Below are 18,245 nucleotides of genomic sequence, written 5' to 3' on the forward strand. Positions count from 1 at the left end.
TTTTAGCAATGTAATCAGCATAACAAGATTCCGTGAACCCTATTACATTGGGAGATAGTCGGCAATGCCCAGCTCTGCTCCCGCGTTGTATAATATGGATAGGAAGAACAATGGAAACAATAAATTTAACAGTTCGGAAAGTATATACGTGCTGCTCGTGCTTTGGCTCCCCCTTTCATTTACTCTCATATCATCTAGTCCTTACTACGCAAAGTGGCCATCTTCACTTCTTCACATCATCACATCACCGTTTTTCTCATCTCGAAATTTTCTCACCAAAATAAGAAAAAAAAAAAACTGAGTAGATACAGTTTACATCATCTCAAAACAGCCTCCATTTGAATATGTCAGTGGTAGGATCTTTGATCTTTTGCACTTATTGTGGTGACTTGCTCGACTCACACAGTTCTACGTCAGATATTAAATGCACAATGTGTCTGGCAACTTATCCTAAATCCGAATTCGCCAACCTAAAAGTGGTTACAAAAAGCTCAGACGATGCGTTCCCTTCCAAGTTGAAACTGGCCAGATCAGTAGTGAAGACGAGTTTGAGTAAAGATGAATTGGATGAAGGTGCAACTATAAAGGAAAAATGCCCCAAGTGTGGGAACGAAGAAATGCAATACCATACCTTACAACTTCGATCGGCAGATGAAGGTGCAACAGTATTTTACACATGTCCAAGTTGCGGTTACAGATTCAGGACAAACAATTAATCATTATGTATTTTTATAGACTGGGGAATAAACGGGGAATTTTCTTTCAAATATCTAATTAACAGTTGCGTATTCCAACTCGTTGGAGTTTTCATATTCGTACATATCCAAAGCGACAATTGCTGAATCACGCACCACTTGTTCTTGATCGTTGAGGAATGATCTCAACACAGGTAAACATTCGTCAGTAGCAATACTACCCAAAGCTTCAGCAGCTTCGTGTCTGACCATGCCAGCTTCAGTTTCGTCTTTCAACACTTTGATCAACGAGGGAACGGTGACAGGATTACACAATTGACCAAAGACATAAGCAATCTCATGTTTGAACAACGCGCTTGTATCCTCAAAACCGGACGCCAAAGCTAGACAAGCTTCATCGGTACCGATGTCTCTCAACCTGAACATAGCTCTATATCTCTCAAACAATGGTTTTTCTTGGTCGTTCAAAATATCTTGTAGTTTCGAAACAGCGGATGTGTTGGAGTCTGTGGCCAATGGAGGAGCAGGGTCTATTGATTCATACAACGACTTTTCCAATTTCTCATTCTTGGCCTGTTCTGAGTTTTCCCACTTAATTCTTTCAATGGCAAGTTCACAAGTTTGCTTGATTTCCAAGGAAGGGTCATTTTTATAATAGTCTTCCAATAAGGCCAAGGAATCAACGTCACCTAAAGCTCCCAAAGCCTCAGCAGCTTCATGTCTGACCATAACTTGTTGGTTTTCGTCAGTCAAGGCATCTCTCAAAAATGGAGCGGCATACAAGTCCTTGGTTTGACCCAAAACGTAAGCCACTTCGTGTTTCAACAACTCCGAGTCATCCTTGAAAGCTTCTGCAATGTATTTTATTGCCTTATGAGCGGCCTCTTTATCATCGCCATCTGATCCTATCGATTTTAAGTTGAATAAAGCTCTAAATCTATCAGCTAAAGCGATGTCATTGGTTTTATTTATAAGTACATCGCGCAACTCTTCTAAAGTAGCATTTTTGATTTGAACCTCTTCTGACATTGTAATGGGAAATTCTTCAAGTTGAATGGATATTGTATGTGAAATGTGTCGTAGAAAGATGAGCTGGCGTGTCTAGATCTTTCAGATTACGAAAAAAAAATAAAATAGAAGAAAAAAAAAAATTTTATCACCAGAGCACTAAAGAAAAATTACCACTTTGTGTAACTTCATTTTGCGATGTAAAATTTTCAAATTTTGACAGACAATAACCAGTGCTAAATTCGCACCTGCAAGGTCAAAAGGGCACCATAGTATTTGTAGTTGCAAGAACACATACAACGATAACAGCAAACAAGTTCCCGTATTCTGCATTGCGCCCTTTTGGTGCATTTGTTTAAAAAATAAATCATTACATATTAATTATCGACGAAATCTATCTCTACGTCATGGCATTCTTTTATGAGCACACGGGATCAGTCAATCCAACAGTCCAGTTGTACGATCCCAAAACTAAAACCATTAGGGCATAGCCTACCATAACTGATACTATTCCATATCTATAACTGTGGAAAGTTTTCAATGCAAACAACTCCGCCATGAAAGTACTCACTGTGGTTAATGCACCACAGAACCCGTCATCTAAACCAATCAACACATGGCATCCCATTATATGTGAGTTGATTCTTCTTCCCAGTGGTAACTTACCTCTCCCCAAGAGTGTGAATATGGCAAGAAGTAGCGTACCAAGCATGTTTGCTGCAAATGTTCCCATGGGGAAATTTTTAATTTTCGTATTGAGATACTTCGACATGTAAAATCGTAGTACGGCACCAAATGGAGCAAATAACATGGAAAATGTCCAACTTCTCCATGCACCATGGCTCTTGAACCCAATTAAGAAGCAAGTAATGATAATTAAAGACACCCCAAGAGCCATAGACAAAATTTCTAAAAAGAGGTAAACTTTCTCGGTCATTGATGAGACGTACTTGTCACAAACTTGCAGCAAGTGTTTTCCAATATGAAACCCCATCATTGATAGTCCCAATTGCGTCAATATGACGGCTAAGAATTCCATTATCCCGTATGCTCTATTTGGGTATTGAAAATGTTTACCAATAGATGTGTCGGCCGATTTGTTAAATGCATCCAATAAAACTGTAGAGAATGATGATACCGTACCACAAAAACCCGTGGTGATGCTGGTATACAAAGGTATAGCACTCTTGGAAGGGTAAGTCTTGTTTTCCAACAATGTCATCCATAACTCTTCGCCGTCAACTGCCAATCCCATAACAACGCAAGCAGTGAAATTTGCCCAAACAACACCAGATAGAAACGATCCATTATATGTGGTCAATTGTATTAGTCCTTTTCGGACCAAGACTCCCCATATTGCTCCATGTGTAAGGTTTAAGATAATGGGCAAGTATTTTCGAGACTTGGTTACAATTACGGGTACTGCCTTCTCCGTAAATCCCTCTGCTTTTAATCCCTCTGGAAGTGCATCTCCAATAGATTCTGCTTCTATCGTCGCAAGTTCGCTTTCCATAGTACGTCGTCTTTGAAGACGAGCTTCTTCATAACTTTGTCGCCTGGGCATACTGGAGCGAGACGCCTCGTAGGATTGTCTCTGAGAAATGCTAGAATGTGATTCCATGTTGATTAAAGAGCATGAACGATGGTTGATGTAGGGGTAAAGTAATTGTTGAAGTATGGTTTATTTACTGAAATTTTTTTTGGGACCTTTTTTTTTTAGGTGAGCCGTTTTGTGTGAGCGAGACTCATTTGTCTCACAAATGGCTTCTTGATGGGATTTGAGACGGAAATAAGCGGTGCTAGTTGATGCTTGCTCTCGGTGGCAACACCAAGAGGACCGGACGAATGGTGAAGACTGGCGGAACCTTATGAAGTGCCCCGGAGCTGCCTGTGAAAAGAGGTATTCAAAGATTATAACACATTAAACATAAATGGTGAAACATGAAAATAATTAAACCTATATCAAATACTTTGGAAGAATAAAGAGGAAAACAAAATCAATTTCAAACCACAACGATGAGACAGCTAACCCAGCCAAACCAGTATCCTCCTCTCATAACTAAAAGCTCATGGACATTGTCGCTTTATCTATTCTTTTTTGCGCCTTTTGTTTCAGTTTTGCCGTCATTGAATCCTTCCCCTCTAAATCCTGTAGGGAGAGAATCACCCATTTCCCTTGCTTCCTCTGAACTGACTTTCCTTTCCATATTGCGTCGTTCCTCAATGTGCTCCTCTTCAACGCTTTGCTTTCTATGCTTATTCGAAGAAGAGTCCATTGCGTTGTCTACCAAAATTTAGGAAGAAGAAAGTGATGGCTAGAATGCGTAATTCATGCGAGAGCATTTTACATTTAAATAATGACAGATTTGTAAGCCCCCCCCCCCCTCCTTTCTCTATCCTGATATAGTGGACTCTATGTAAGGAATCAACTACAAGTCTATAAACTACTATCTCTCTGCCCTTCTAACAATTCCTTGACTTCGGGTTTTTCAATTTCAACTGCGTAATTAGGTCTTGGTTTCTCGTATCCCTCAACAGTTCTACCATAAGTAATACCTCCCAATCTACTGACTGGTTTCAACTTGGAAACATCCAATTGCGTCTTTTCTTCATTAATGACGTCCTCTCTTACATGGAAAGTCAATCCTTCAGCAATAACCAACACCCCAGTATCTCTGGTTGGATCAGTTTTGGATTTCCAAACGTGATGAGCAACAAGCTTGGCTTCAATCGAAAATGCTGACTCGGCAACATGTGGTGGTTTAACCAATTTGGACTCAACTGGAGTCAACCCGGACAATTTCCATTCGTCAACTCCCGGTGGACTATTGATAGCACAATAATTAGCAGCTTCCACAAACCATTCGCTGATAATGTTGATGGTGAATTCACCAGTCTCCAAAATGTTGTTGCAACTGTCTTTCTTGTTATCACCAACAGCAGCAAAACCTAAAGTAAAAATTGGAGGGTCATGATTGGCCATGTTAAAGTATGAAAATGGGGCAAGATTACGTTTTCCATTTTTAGATATGGAGGAAACAAATCCGATTGGTCTAGGCGTAATGGCACTGATCAAAGTCTTGTAGTTGTTGACAGCTGGTCTCCCTTCTTCGTATGGGTTCAATTCAACCTTTTTGTGCTTTTTCCACTCGTCATTATTGGCACCTGTTCCAACTTTCCAGTGAATGTCAGGTACTTGTGTAAATGTCCAAGATTTTTCAGCATCAAAAGGAGGTCTTGAAGCCTCAAGTTGGGTAAATTCTGGATGACGCGCCATGGTTCTTGTTTGGGTACAATGAGTTGATCTAAGAGGTAGCTTGGGGGGATGTGTGTGTAAGCGGAATGTTGTAAATCTCATATACTGTCTTCCTAAAATTCAAGAAGAGGAGTATTGAAGTTGTGATTACTAATGGAGTAATACGTGTTTTAAACTATTATTTATACTGTGACTGTGTCTAATTGATTCACATCGTTGTCGTTTCATTAATAATATTAAAATCCCGAACTGTCTTTCATTTTTCATTGTCGGAATTGTTGCTATATCGTTAATACCACAAAAGTGTAGTTTTGACGGAATTATTTAAAATCCAGAAAAAGGAACAAGGATAACCCGTGTTTCTTTATAACCGAATGGGTGGTGAAAAATGGAGAAGGATTTTAAGCTTCACCACTTTAGAGATGCAAAAACAACTTTATTTCATCAGAGGGGAGAAGACAATGACGTTACCTGTCTTTATCGATCCACCCCCTCTTCCCCACACATACACACACACATACACACACACACACGCACGCACACATTTGTTTACATAAAGGGCCAATTACGGCACTACAAATCCCCATTATTTTGCATGAAACCTTTTAGTTGTTGCATCAGTTCCATTCGTCTCGGTTTTCCCCTTTTTCTGTCTTTATTTTGAGTAATCGCCACAAGTTTCTTTCCTCAGGCTGAAATTAACTGCTTTATTGTCTTGAAAAGATCCCCTTCACTGCATCGGCTCTTCTTCGGTTCTTTGCACTTGTTATCTGAGACATAAAAAATTTTTTTTGTATTCTTGTAAAAACGGTTAGAAAAAGTTTTTGATAGAGTTTGGTGCAAAAATTAGTAGAAATGTTTCTTTACTCCACACTTTGACACGCTACATTTGACAACACACCAAACAATCATCTGATTTTTGATTAGCGGGTTGTATGTAACATCAAAACAGCTTAGTAATTGAAAGTATACCTATGGACAATTGTACTGAAAACCCTCTTTCTAAGTGCCATTTACTCCGCAAATGAACGAGAAAACATGCAACATCCAAAATTATGAAAAGTAAACCTTATTTTAATTAAGAATTATTATTATTATTATGATGCATATTCTGATTTTTTTTTTTTTTTATTGATTTGAATAGCTCAAAACCATTGACGGACTTTCTTTCTACCGGAAATAGACATATACACATTGGGGTACTGGATGTTAGATATAACTTGAGGGTACTTTAGCATATAAAGGGTCAATTTTCCTTGGACTTTTCTCACAAAAAATTGACAATACCCCCCACATAACTTTCTTTTGCTTCACTAACAATTACAACTCGATATTCAAACATGCCTAGCTCCACGAAAGTAAAAATTAATGACGAACCTCAAATCAACCCAAAGGGACCAATCATCACTGAGATGAATGAGGATACCATTACAAAGAATGCTATCTTGGTCAATTCACAACACACCAACATGAGGTTGCTTTTCCTTTTGCAAAAGGTTGTTCAGCATCTTCATGATTTTGCCATTGAAACAAGATTGACTACTGAAGAATGGGAAGTTGCTATTCAATTCCTTACTGATACTGGTAAAATGTGCTCTGATATCCGTCAAGAATATGTTTTGTTGTCTGATATTTTGGGTTTGTCTGTTTTGGTTGACGCTATTTCGCATCCCAAGCCACCAAATGCAACAATTGGTACTTTATTGGGCCCATTCCACACTCACGATGCTGAAGAGAAACACCAAGGGGATTCAATCTCGTCTGAGGGTAGAGGAGAACCATTATTGATTGAAGGTTTGTTGACCGAACCTGACGGAACTCCAATTCCTGACGCTTCTATTGATCTTTGGCATTGTGATAATAAAGGTATGTATGATACTCAGTATGCAAACAGAGATCATCCAGATATGAGAGGTATTATCAAGACCAAGGAGGATGGAAGCTTTGTTATCAAATGTTCCAGACCAGTGCCTTACCCAATCCCTCACGATGGACCTGTTGGTAAGTTGTTGCAAAAGATTAACAGACATCCATACAGACCATCTCATATCCATTTCATTATCGAGAAACCAGGCTATGACAGGTTGATTACAGCATTGTACGCTAAAGGAGATCCTTATGAGACTTCAGATGTCGTGTTTGGTGTCAAGGACCTGTTGTTGTACACTTTGGACAAATTAGGAACTGAAAAGGCAAAGAAGTATGATATGAACCCTGATGACTGGTACTTGAAGTGGCACTTCAAGATCATCTCTGAGGAGGAGGCTAAGAAATTGAGATACGAAAAGAACAAGGAAGCCTTGACCAGAGCCGCTGCAAACTTGGTTCTCAACTCCGATGGAGTTCCAGAACATTGTCCATTGGACTAGGGTATGGAGTTAGCAGAGCTTTCTTCACGACGCTAAATAACTAGTTAGCAGTATATGTTTTCAATAGTTTAGCTTGATAATCCCATTGATGTTTCGTTTCAGTGTTTATACGTGGCACATCCTGCTTTTGTAGGTTGACAATTACTCTTCACTGTTGCTTCTGCTTCATTCCGCCATGAGGTCCCGCGTAGATGTAAACATAGTTTGCATAATTTTCTTTGCTTTGCATCGGTTCGACCACTCCACAATTCGGATCGAAAGGTGTATTCCCCGTTTTTGTGTTGACGCGGAAATGAGAATATCCCAACGAGATAAAGGATTTTAAGAAAAGAAAATATTATTTTCTACTTTTTCCGATCGTATTTCCATTCACGTGTACACCGTGTAACCTCAATTCCGAATCGCATCGAAGTTTAATATCGCTGGAAATCAAATCATGGGGATGATTACAGTGTATATATATATATATAAATAGAATCCTACAACGGTAGCTGAGTAATTGGCTGTCTAACAAACTGTTATTGCATGATGCTATCTGTATTCAACAAACATAAGGTCACAACAGTGGTTCAATGTTTTGTCAGATGTTACTCATTAGTACACCCGAAATCTAAAGTAGTTTATTCTACTGATGAAGCACTAGAGGGCATTACTTCAAATGTCACGTTACTATCAGGTGGGTTTGGTCTCAGTGGGGTTCCCGATACCATCATCAATGCACTTGTCAAGAAACCTGAAATCAAGAACATTACCGCAGTCTCGAACAATGCTGGACTTGATGGACGCGGGTTATCGCAATTATTAGTAACAGGTCAAATCACCAAGATGATTAGTAGTTACATCGGGGGAAATCGCACGTTTGAGAAATTATACTTGACGGGGGCAATAGACTTGGAATTGACACCTCAAGGTAATTTGGCAGAACGAGTTCGTGCTGGTGCTGCTGGTATTCCTGCTTTTTATTCCCCAACTGGGGTTGGTACATGGTTAGAAGAGGGGAAGTTGCCTGTACGATATGACTCAACTGGAGAAAAAGTTTTGAAAGCTAGTCAAGCTCGTGAGGTGCGAGAGTTTAATGGGAAAAAGTACTTGTTGGAACCAGCAATATTTGGTGACGTGGCTTTGGTTAAGGCATATAAAGCTGATACCTTAGGTAATTGTTGGTTCAGAGGTGCTGCAAGAAATTTCAACTCTGTAATGGGAAGAAATGCCAAATTGACAATTGTTGAAGCTGAAAACATTGTTGAACCTGGTGAGATTACTCCCGAGGATGTCCATTTACCTGCTATTTATGTTGATCGAGTCATTCAATCTACTACACCAAAGGACATTGAAATTTTCAAATATTCTGAAACTAGTCAAGATCCATCCTTAGAAGAGCCAAAATCAGAAAGCGAATTAAAGAGATCAAAAATTGTCAAGAGAGCGGCACAAGAATTCAAAGATGGCTCATTTGCCAATTTGGGTATTGGTATGCCTACTTTAGCCCCAAACTATTTACCCGAAAGCATCAATGTTACCTTACAATCAGAAAATGGTATCTTGGGCTTGGGTCCTTACCCACACAAAGGACAAGAAGATCCAGACTTGATCAACGCTGGTAAGGAAACAGTTACCTTAGCACCAGGAGCTTCACTTTTTGGATCAGAAGAATCATTTGCCATGATACGTAGTGGTAAAATCGACTTGACCATCTTGGGTGGATTGCAAGTTGCCGCAAATGGTGATTTAGCCAACTGGGGCTTACCAGGTCGTGTCAAGGGTATGGGCGGTGCTATGGATCTTGTAAGCAACCCACAAAACACTCGAGTTGTTGTAGTGATGGAACATGTGGATAGAAAAGGAAGACCAAAGATTTTGCCACAATGTCAATTCCCATTAACTGGACAAAAGTGCGTTTCAAGAATTATAACTGATTTGGCCGTGTTTGATATCGTTGATGAAAAGTTAGTTTTGATTGAGTATGACCCAGAAAGTAGCATTGAGGAAATCAAGGCAAAAACTGGTGCGCCTTTTGAAATTTCTCCTGATTTAAAACCAATAGAAGTTTAGGTGTAGGGAGTATGAATGAATGGAGATAATCGGCTTTGCCCGTAGACCTATCGTCGAGGGTTCTAAATGTGTAAGCTCTTGAAGTGCTCTCTGTTGGCGTGATGTTTGGCGATTCATACGCTGGTTTCTCCTCAGAATAATTTTAGCGACGATGAATATACGAGGGAACCTCATTGCGTATTTGAAACGATGGATGAGATTTCTTCTTAGACAAAGCAGTGCAGACGTTGCTCAACTTGAATTACGCACAGCGGTGTATTTCAAATAGTGTGGATTTTGTGAATGGAAATTTCAGCCCATCGACCATAAGATGAAATATGAGAAGGAAAAAGCTTAAACGACACGTTCCACGTTATTACTCACTAGCTAGTGCATGTTGTACTGTTACCAGTGGGAGAGTGAGTGGCGTCATTCGTTGTTCACCCATAATTTTGAATAAAAACACCCAACCATAGCTGTAACGATTCCACCATCATAATAAGAGCTACAGTATAAATATCCTCCTCATTTGCACTCATTGATCTTTTTTTTTTTTTCGGTTTTGTGTGTACAAAACTATTTCATGATGTCTGGTTATGTTATTTCATGTACAGTCTAAATAATATAAAAGAATTCCCTGATTCACCCACAAGCGAAAACCATAGAAATCGAGTGTGATAGCGGAAAACATTCACAATACTCACCAGGAAAGCTTCATTCCAGCTGTATAAAATTAGGCGAATTTGTCAATTACATTGGTTCATCTCGAAAAGTCGTGGAATATCGAGCACCTAACTTTGATTCGTTTGACACAAATATCACTCCACATATTTGAACATAAAGGGACATAATCCATTCAATCAGGAGAATTTACACTTTTAACTATTTGACGTAGGATCAAATGGAGCGCGGAAAGGATGATACGCGAGAGCCTATTAAGCGAAGGAGGATCAAACAAGCATGTGACTATTGTCGTTCCAAGAAAGCTAAATGCGATGGCATATCACCATCATGCACAAATTGTACCACCAACGGTGAAAACTGTACATACACGTACTCTTCTAAAAGGCGAGGCTTGCCTACCGGGTACACGCATGATTTAGAAAAGAAAGTTGCAATTTTACAAGCAGTCATTACAAGCACAATACAACAACATCCAGACTTCGAAAGTGCCATATGGCAGAGCTTAAAGAATCAAAATGAATTTATTGCTAATTTGCGACAGTTGAATAAGTTATGGACCAACCATTCGATATCAAAGTATATTGAAACGATACTGCACCAAGACTCCCCCGAGTTTAAGAGCTTTAAAAGCGTCGCGTTGCTTAAATCGGAGACCTTTAACGGTGCCAATGAAGATGCAACCGGGGATAAAATGCCACTGCCGCCAAAGAGTACGACGAGTAACACTGTTCCGAACATTGTTAAACAGGAGAAGCTGACTTCTGTATCAGAACGAGATGACGCCACATCAACAATGAGCCACAATACTTACGCGACTCAACCTATCCCTCATTCCCAAGGACTAGAGGAACCAACAACACAGTATACTAGTACCCTCTCAACGACATCAGGAATTTACGAATCCAATAACTTTGTCAACGACCCCTCATTCTTTTTAAACTACGATATATTCCAATTTATCTCAGACGAGATCGAGTCTTCCGGAGGTGCCGAGAACTGGGAACCTGTAGCTTTGCAGTACCACGGGTTGTCATCCATTATATCTGGATTCACAAACAAAGCAATACAACAAAATTACAAAAAGAAACCAAATAGGAAGAATCCATTTAGGGTGGGGTCGATCTTTAATGTTTCATCATTTGCAATAGATGCTAACCTTCAAGATAAAATACAGCTTCCTCACGAAATCTTTCAATTTCCACCAAATGTTCGTATGCTTGTCGATAACTATTTCCGAATATTTCATGTTTTAATGCCAATGTTGGATAAAATCAATGTAAAAAGACAACTACATCATCTCCAGCTGCCCCACGGAGACGCAAGGCAAGTCGATTGTAATTTAGTTGCTCTTATATGGGCTGTTGTGGCAGTAGGCGAAGCCAGTTCCAATCTAACTGGTGATTTTACAGCTGGATTAATGTATGCTAAAAATGCCATTTTAGCATTGGAAAATTCATTGACATCAACCATCGAGACGATGCAGGCAATGTTGATTTTAGGTTTGTTTTACTATCAAGCAGGGCAATGGGATTACTCCTGGGTTTTGATCAGTTCCAGTTCAAGAATGGCTATAGATGTACGTTTGATGAGATCAGCTACCGACGAGGAGAATAGCAAGTATCAAACGAGCAGTACTTTGAATAATATTAGTAGGCAGAGAACATGGGCCACTGTCTATGTTATAAATACATTATTGTCAGCAAGAATGGGACGCTCACCAGTAGTGAGAGCGGCAGATTGGCCCATCCCACAAATCGACACTGATGGCTGGGAGGAATGGGACTCATGGGAATACTATCACTCATCTGAGTCAATAAAGTTAGACCATGGACGGTTCTTGTCCAGTTTTAACCAGTTTGTTAAAATAGTGTCTATTTTGAACCTTGCCATCACGTCAACAATAAATACCTCCACAGGCATCGTTGATGATGGTGTTGTCGGTGGGAAAATTAACTATGACGATCGAAAGAACCCCAGTAGTATGACCATGAGCAATTTCGAAGCTAAGATCAATGACTTTGTTCGAAACTTGCCCGATTATTGCCGATTGAAAGATCGTGCCAACCCGCCACCATACCTAGCTATTGAAGGAGTTAAACAATTAGTCTGGTGTGTATTGGTTGTGAGATTGAGTTCGTTAAAGAGCAACAGCGAGACGCACGAGATGTTGATAAAGGCAAGAGATAAGCAATACACCAAAGCAATTATGGCCATGCGTAGTGTGTTCAAACCAGAGGTGGTTAAAATTATCAAAATGTACCCATTTCTCGATTACTTCCTTACAATGGCAATGAACTTTCCCCAAATGATGGAATTTGCCACTGATCATGAAAAAGTACAACATTGTCGTGAGATTAGAAGCTTATTGATTCAGAGTGCTGCAACTTCACCGCCAATGAGAATTTCAGTTGAAATCTCCCAACAAATGAATTTGGATCAGTTGCAATTCGATACACCGAAGGCACAAGAAAGTCCAACTATCGCCAACTTACTAAATTCGCCTACTCATGAGCCACAAAAAGCTGAATTGTCTATACCGGAATCTCTGGCGATAAAGGAAGAGGATGGTCGAGTGCCTTCAAGTCACTTGCCAGAGGAAGATGAGGAAGAGGTGCAGAATCAAGCGCGTGCATTGCTAACTGGTGTTAATGCGTTAAGTCCACCTCCAGGTACTACTGGCTCTACGCCTACCGCAACTGGTCCAATTGGAGCAACGAATGAACATGATCAATTTGCAATGGGCAATGGTAGCTCGATGCACCCAATACCTCAACACGTGCAACAAGCAGTACAGCTGTCAGTGCGAGGGATGCAGCCTGTCGCCCCAATGCAGTCGATGCAGGCAATGCCCCCGCCACAAGCAATGCAGCAAATGCAGACAATGCCTCCGACACAATCAGTACAACCAATGAACCCAATGCAATCAATACAACCAATGCAACCAATTCAACCAGTACAGCCAATGCAGCCAATGCAGCCAATGCAGTCGGTGCAACAGTCACAGTTTCCTCAAACTCCCTTCTATCCTGTTCTACCAAAGAGCTTTCAAACTTATGCGAACCAACAATGGACTCCACCAGGAAACAACAATATTCAGCATCCGCAATAACGCACCCACCCAAGCAAACTGAAATCCGTATTGCGAGCTACTTACATTGTGACATTTTAATAAGAAACCCAAAATTTTTATTCATACTATCTACTGGTAAACGTTTTGTAGTCTTAACCGAATATCCCCTCTTCCATTGCATTTGGCACTGACTTGTCACCATACGCACCTAACCAACTAACAGGCTTGGTCCAATTATCACCTGCACCACCATCCTTTTCCTGTAGGTTCAAAACTTCCTTCAATTTAGTTGCCGACTTTTCAGCATCGTAAAAATTGTCACCTTCATAAACATAGCTGACAATCACTTTTATGTTTATCGACTTAGTGCCGCTTTCGCCATTATGAGAGATGATAGCTTTGGCCAACAGCGTGGCAAATTTGGAGTTTTTCTCTCCTTCTTTATCCTTTGGATCATTTGATTCAGGTACTGAAGTAGTTAATGACAAGTTTTCCAAGTTTGTGCTGATCAAATCCTCAGTGTCGTATATTTTGATATCGCCACTGTTGACACTTTCAACTAAACCGGCATCTGATGAATTGAGTATCAAAACATTTTCGAAACGATATGCGTTTATGAATGGAATAAGTACTTGGTCAACAAAAGTCAGTGTGTACGTGGGTATTATCGGACTTCGTTGTTGAACAACAGTGATATTTAACTTAGGCGAGTAATACACTTCAATGGAATGGCTTATTCCGTACTCTGGAGTTGAAGTTACATAGTCGATTGGTGACGCAAATGGATAAAGATACAAGTCATCCAAGTAGCCAATCTTGGTTAACGAGTAGGTGTGAATGAGTAAATCAATAGTTAGCTGAGGAATATTCCCAATCGATACTGAAGGAATAATCAACGTTGATCCGGAAAAATCAGGCTGAGTTTTGAAATCAACTGGAGTGTATGAAGAGGTAGACATGAGGAACCGTCAATTGAACCAATTCGAAGGCAACATGGGATTTCCTTGTGGTGAAAAAGATGCGATCGGTCTGAATCGAGCTACCATTGAATCACGTGCGTCAAATTAATAACCAACTTTTATCGGAACCAACCCCTACTGTCTACGTGGGCTTGAGCCAGGCTACATTGCAAATATTACAAATCTGCCAATTGTTACGCTTTGCTTGTTGTAGAGTCCCAACTGCTAGCTCTTAGACGTCGCTATTGCAATGAATGCGATGTATTCAATGGTATTAAAAAGCGTTACATTGGAATTGCAAATGGCTAAGACTAACGCCCCTTGGGTAGACCTTCATATCCTGTTTTGTACATAATATATATATATATACCCATGCACAAGTTCATACTTTCAAATCCTTGTTGCATGTACACAAATGTAACCAATTTCAAAATGTTTCCATACATTTTTGAACCTTAAACAATGGGAAACAAAAACAATGTAATAACTAATCCCAATGCAATCAACGACAATTTAGAATTTAATCCGCATTTTAAATTACGCATTTATCCCTCCCTTCTCACTTCACAATCATTGCATATATCAATAGCAAACATACAAGCTAAGTCAATTGAAAGCGAGAGTGGTGTAACGGACAAACTAGACTAATAAATCATACACCATAGACGTCCATTTCGTTCATTTTTTGGTGTCGAATTCGCTTTCCCTCCAACAAAAGCCTCCCTTGTTTGCTTCATGCCCAATATCTTGAAAAAGTTGTATCGCAATTACCAGGAACATCAACACCCATCGCCCGAGCCTTCTTCTTCCAATTACAGTCAAGACAAGTCAATGGAGTCAATTCATCAACTGCATCCTGGTGAGCAGATTAACCACCCTGGTCCTGCTCAAGCAGCAATGAGTAATACAAATGTGAGTTCAACTACAACTGCCAATGTAACGCAAGCAGAGCAGTTACAACTGCCACAGCAACAACAGCAGCTGCAGCAGCAACAGTTTCAACAGCAGGAACAAAATGCGCAACAACAAGAGGTGAAACTTCAACAACAGCAACAACAGCATCAACAAAATGTGCCTAAATCTGCTGCAGACGAGGCAATTCAAAGATCTTTGCTACCACAAAGATCAACCGTGAGTAAAGGAAAGTATTCTTTAAATGATTTCTCGATAATGAGAACATTGGGAACAGGTTCATTTGGTAGAGTTCATTTAGTTAGATCAGTTCACAATGGAAGATACTATGCAATCAAAGTATTGAAAAAGCAACAGGTTGTGAAGATGAAACAAGTTGAGCATACCAATGATGAACGTAAAATGTTGAAATTGATTGAACATCCCTTTTTGATAAGAATGTGGGGTACATTTCAAGACTCAAGAAACTTGTTTATGGTGATGGATTACATTGAAGGTGGTGAATTGTTTTCATTATTGAGAAAGTCACAACAGTTCCCCAACCCTGTGGCCAAATTCTATGCCGCTGAAGTGACATTGGCTTTAGAGTACTTACATAGCCACGATATCATTTATCGGGACTTGAAACCGGAAAATATCTTGTTAGATAGAAATGGACATATAAAAATTACCGATTTTGGGTTTGCCAAGGAGGTCAGCACCGTTACATGGACATTGTGTGGAACACCCGATTATATTGCTCCTGAAGTCATCACCACGAAACCATACAACAAATCCGTTGATTGGTGGAGTCTTGGTGTTTTGATTTTTGAAATGTTGGCTGGGTACACGCCATTTTATGATTCAACACCAATGAAGACGTACGAGAAGATTTTGGCGGGAAAGATTCATTATCCAAGTTTTTTCCAACCTGATGAAATTGATCTTTTATCTAAATTGATAACGGCTGATTTGACTAGAAGATTGGGGAACTTGATAAATGGACCTGCTGATATTAGGAATCATCCTTGGTTCAAAGAAGTGGTTTGGGAAAAGTTGTTGGCTAAAGATATTGAAACTCCATATGAGCCACCAATCACTGCCGGGGTAGGGGATTCATCATTATTTGACCATTATCCTGAAGAACAACTTGATTACGGAGTACAAGGAGAGGATCCATATGGTCAATACTTTCTCGATTTCTAGACCCTACAATTGATACTGATTCTTTATTTTCTTCCTATTTTTTTTTTGGTAGTGTTTGTAATTACAAATATCACTTTCATGATTAGAACCGTAACAATGATTTTTCATAAAAATACAACAAAAATAAAGCAAAAGAAAGCTTTCTATCTATACTGGAACTGAAACTTGTGATGACTCTCCTCCTTCAAAAATCAACTTCCCTTCAAACTGTATTATGCTTGAAACACATTTTTGCATTCTAGACATACAAAAAACAAAATCATACTGGTATCTTTACGTCGTTGCTGTGATTGGAAAAACACACAATCACGATTGCCACAACGTGTACATTCTTTATCACTTCTAGGTAAAGTTGGGTCGTTACCAATATCTTCAACGACACCAGCTGTAGCACCAATATTGGTCATTAATTCATGACGGTAGACTTTTGGGTTTTCGGCCAATTCAGTGTATCCACAATTTCGACATGCGTAGAGTAGACGTTGATCTTCTTTGTCTTCTTTCGGGTACAACATATTGTTGCATTCTGCGCAAAATCTGAATGATGCCATCAAAGGGAGGGTAAACGTGAGGTGTGTGTGTGTGTGTGTGATTAATAAGTGGATGGATGTGTTTTCCAATGAGCCATTCTTTAATTTTTCGAGTTCGATATTTTTGACTATTTGCGTGTACCGGTGCTGAAAAAAAAAATATCTTCATTTAAAAATTTTTCATGAATAAACGTCAAGCGATAACCTAGAGCACCACCACCACCAAACATGTCAATCACTCGTCAAACTATAACCCGTGCCCTTAGAGCATCCCCTTTCAAGAGGTCACCTTCATTTATAACTTCTATCAGATTCAATACCACCACAGCAGCCGAATCACCATCATCGCCAGTAGTAGATCCCAAAATAACCCAAATTGTTGACCAAATCTCGACATTGACACTTTTAGAAACATCACAATTAGTCAATGAATTGAAAACAAGACTCAACATTAGCGATATTGCCTTACCAGTAGCTGGTGGTGCCGCTGGTGGTGTGGGAGGAGGTGCACAACAAGCTTCCCCAGCTGAAGAAGAAGAAGCCAAGCAACCGGTTGAAGAAAAGACTATGTTTGCCATCAAATTGGAGAGTTTTGATGCCAAGTCGAAACCAAAAGTTATTAAAGAAGTTAAAGGATTGTTAGGGTTGAGTTTGGTTGAAAGTAAAAAGTTTGTTGAAAGTGCACCAAAAGTATTGAAGGAGAATGTTGCCAAGGAAGATGCTGAAAAGATAAAAGCCACATTGGAAGGATTGGGAGCTAAAGTTGTTTTGGAGTAAAAAGGAGAGGGAGTGTGTAGAAAGTGCAAGGTTGGATATTTTCGTTCCCCTTCTTTGCCACAGTATAATCTTTTAAATCACCTTGTAAATATACATTTTCATTTGACAAATTAAGTACATTACTTGTGACACGTTTGATTTTGAAGGTGTAATGTGTAATTGTTAACTTGATGTAGTGAAAGTTCCATTAAGAGTGATATGTCAAATTTGCCAATGCCAAGTCGGTTATGGGAATACCCTGAGTACGTTTAATGAATCGTTATGAGTGATCATTTACAGTCTGGTTCTGTATTTGAGCAACCGGGGGAGAATATTGATTAGCAACATTGAAACCGCAAGGTGTGTGGTAAAGTCGCTTTGTAGTTTAGCCATGATCTGTGCTATACACAATTTGAAGACTAGCAACTCACGAATCGTTGTAGCACATTTGGATTGGATATTTACCGCACCGTGGCAAGTCAACCTATACTCTGGCCCCATTTTAGCAAAGAAGTGGGAGAAAGCCATCACCGTGTAATGTGGTGAAGGGGTACAATAAAGCTAGGGCACGCTGCACGTAAGAGTTGGGTGTGATCGTACAGATTCATTTCTCGTATGTATCCCGTGTATCACCTATATTGGCTGCAAAAAGAAAAAATGAGCAAAGACGATGACAACAGGATGAATTTCACTGAACTTTTGTTCCAATGCCAAGTCGCAGAGTTGTAAATAGTTTGTCCTATGAAATGACACCCCTTTACAAATGACTATCTTCTTGTAAAACCTTTCT

General features: G+C 39.7%; 11 protein-coding genes across 11 annotated transcripts; 6 read left to right on the forward strand and 5 right to left on the reverse strand. All coding sequences in view use genetic code 12, as the record gives it.

Annotated features, from left to right (window-relative positions):
* Window positions 1–344: 344 nt before the first annotated feature.
* On the forward strand, window positions 345–716 carry RPA12 (DNA-directed RNA polymerase I core subunit; the record flags this gene model as incomplete). The annotated part of the gene is made up of 1 exon (XM_036811575.1): window positions 345–716. One exon carries the CDS (start codon window positions 345–347, stop codon window positions 714–716), a length of 372 nt encoding a protein of 123 aa, XP_036667998.1.
* Window positions 717–770: 54 nt separating this feature from the next.
* On the reverse strand, window positions 771–1,724 carry CPAR2_406410 (deoxyhypusine monooxygenase; the record flags this gene model as incomplete). Its single annotated transcript, XM_036811576.1, has 1 exon — window positions 771–1,724. The coding sequence occupies one exon, from the start codon at window positions 1,722–1,724 to the stop codon at window positions 771–773; it is 954 nt and encodes a 317-aa protein (XP_036667999.1).
* A 397-nt stretch (window positions 1,725–2,121) lies between these two features.
* CPAR2_406420 (fluoride transporter) lies at window positions 2,122–3,324 on the reverse strand (the record flags this gene model as incomplete). The annotated part of the gene is made up of 1 exon (XM_036811577.1): window positions 2,122–3,324. The coding sequence occupies one exon, from the start codon at window positions 3,322–3,324 to the stop codon at window positions 2,122–2,124; it is 1,203 nt and encodes a 400-aa protein (XP_036668000.1).
* Window positions 3,325–4,140: 816 nt separating this feature from the next.
* CPAR2_406430 (uncharacterized protein) lies at window positions 4,141–4,980 on the reverse strand (the record flags this gene model as incomplete). The annotated part of the gene is made up of 1 exon (XM_036811578.1): window positions 4,141–4,980. One exon carries the CDS (start codon window positions 4,978–4,980, stop codon window positions 4,141–4,143), a length of 840 nt encoding a protein of 279 aa, XP_036668001.1.
* A 1,319-nt stretch (window positions 4,981–6,299) lies between these two features.
* Window positions 6,300–7,328, forward strand: CPAR2_406440 (uncharacterized protein; the record flags this gene model as incomplete). Its single annotated transcript, XM_036811580.1, has 1 exon — window positions 6,300–7,328. One exon carries the CDS (start codon window positions 6,300–6,302, stop codon window positions 7,326–7,328), a length of 1,029 nt encoding a protein of 342 aa, XP_036668002.1.
* A 528-nt stretch (window positions 7,329–7,856) lies between these two features.
* CPAR2_406450 (uncharacterized protein) lies at window positions 7,857–9,380 on the forward strand (the record flags this gene model as incomplete). Its single annotated transcript, XM_036811581.1, has 1 exon — window positions 7,857–9,380. One exon carries the CDS (start codon window positions 7,857–7,859, stop codon window positions 9,378–9,380), a length of 1,524 nt encoding a protein of 507 aa, XP_036668003.1.
* Window positions 9,381–10,260: 880 nt separating this feature from the next.
* Window positions 10,261–13,152, forward strand: ZCF10 (Zcf10p; the record flags this gene model as incomplete). The annotated part of the gene is made up of 1 exon (XM_036811582.1): window positions 10,261–13,152. One exon carries the CDS (start codon window positions 10,261–10,263, stop codon window positions 13,150–13,152), a length of 2,892 nt encoding a protein of 963 aa, XP_036668004.1.
* A 113-nt stretch (window positions 13,153–13,265) lies between these two features.
* CPAR2_406470 (uncharacterized protein) lies at window positions 13,266–14,072 on the reverse strand (the record flags this gene model as incomplete). The annotated part of the gene is made up of 1 exon (XM_036811583.1): window positions 13,266–14,072. The coding sequence occupies one exon, from the start codon at window positions 14,070–14,072 to the stop codon at window positions 13,266–13,268; it is 807 nt and encodes a 268-aa protein (XP_036668005.1).
* An 831-nt stretch (window positions 14,073–14,903) lies between these two features.
* TPK2 (cAMP-dependent protein kinase catalytic subunit) lies at window positions 14,904–16,169 on the forward strand (the record flags this gene model as incomplete). Its single annotated transcript, XM_036811584.1, has 1 exon — window positions 14,904–16,169. The coding sequence occupies one exon, from the start codon at window positions 14,904–14,906 to the stop codon at window positions 16,167–16,169; it is 1,266 nt and encodes a 421-aa protein (XP_036668006.1).
* A 212-nt stretch (window positions 16,170–16,381) lies between these two features.
* Window positions 16,382–16,720, reverse strand: CPAR2_406490 (DNA-directed RNA polymerase II core subunit; the record flags this gene model as incomplete). Its single annotated transcript, XM_036811585.1, has 1 exon — window positions 16,382–16,720. The coding sequence occupies one exon, from the start codon at window positions 16,718–16,720 to the stop codon at window positions 16,382–16,384; it is 339 nt and encodes a 112-aa protein (XP_036668007.1).
* A 207-nt stretch (window positions 16,721–16,927) lies between these two features.
* On the forward strand, window positions 16,928–17,476 carry CPAR2_406500 (mitochondrial 54S ribosomal protein bL12m; the record flags this gene model as incomplete). Its single annotated transcript, XM_036811586.1, has 1 exon — window positions 16,928–17,476. The coding sequence occupies one exon, from the start codon at window positions 16,928–16,930 to the stop codon at window positions 17,474–17,476; it is 549 nt and encodes a 182-aa protein (XP_036668008.1).
* Between the last annotated feature and the right edge of the window lie 769 nt (window positions 17,477–18,245).

The sequence above is a fragment of the Candida parapsilosis genome, contig 006372 (assembly GCF_000182765.1).
Source record: "Candida parapsilosis strain CDC317 annotated contig 006372".
NCBI classification, from domain to species: Eukaryota; Fungi; Ascomycota; class Pichiomycetes; order Serinales; family Debaryomycetaceae; genus Lodderomyces; species Lodderomyces parapsilosis.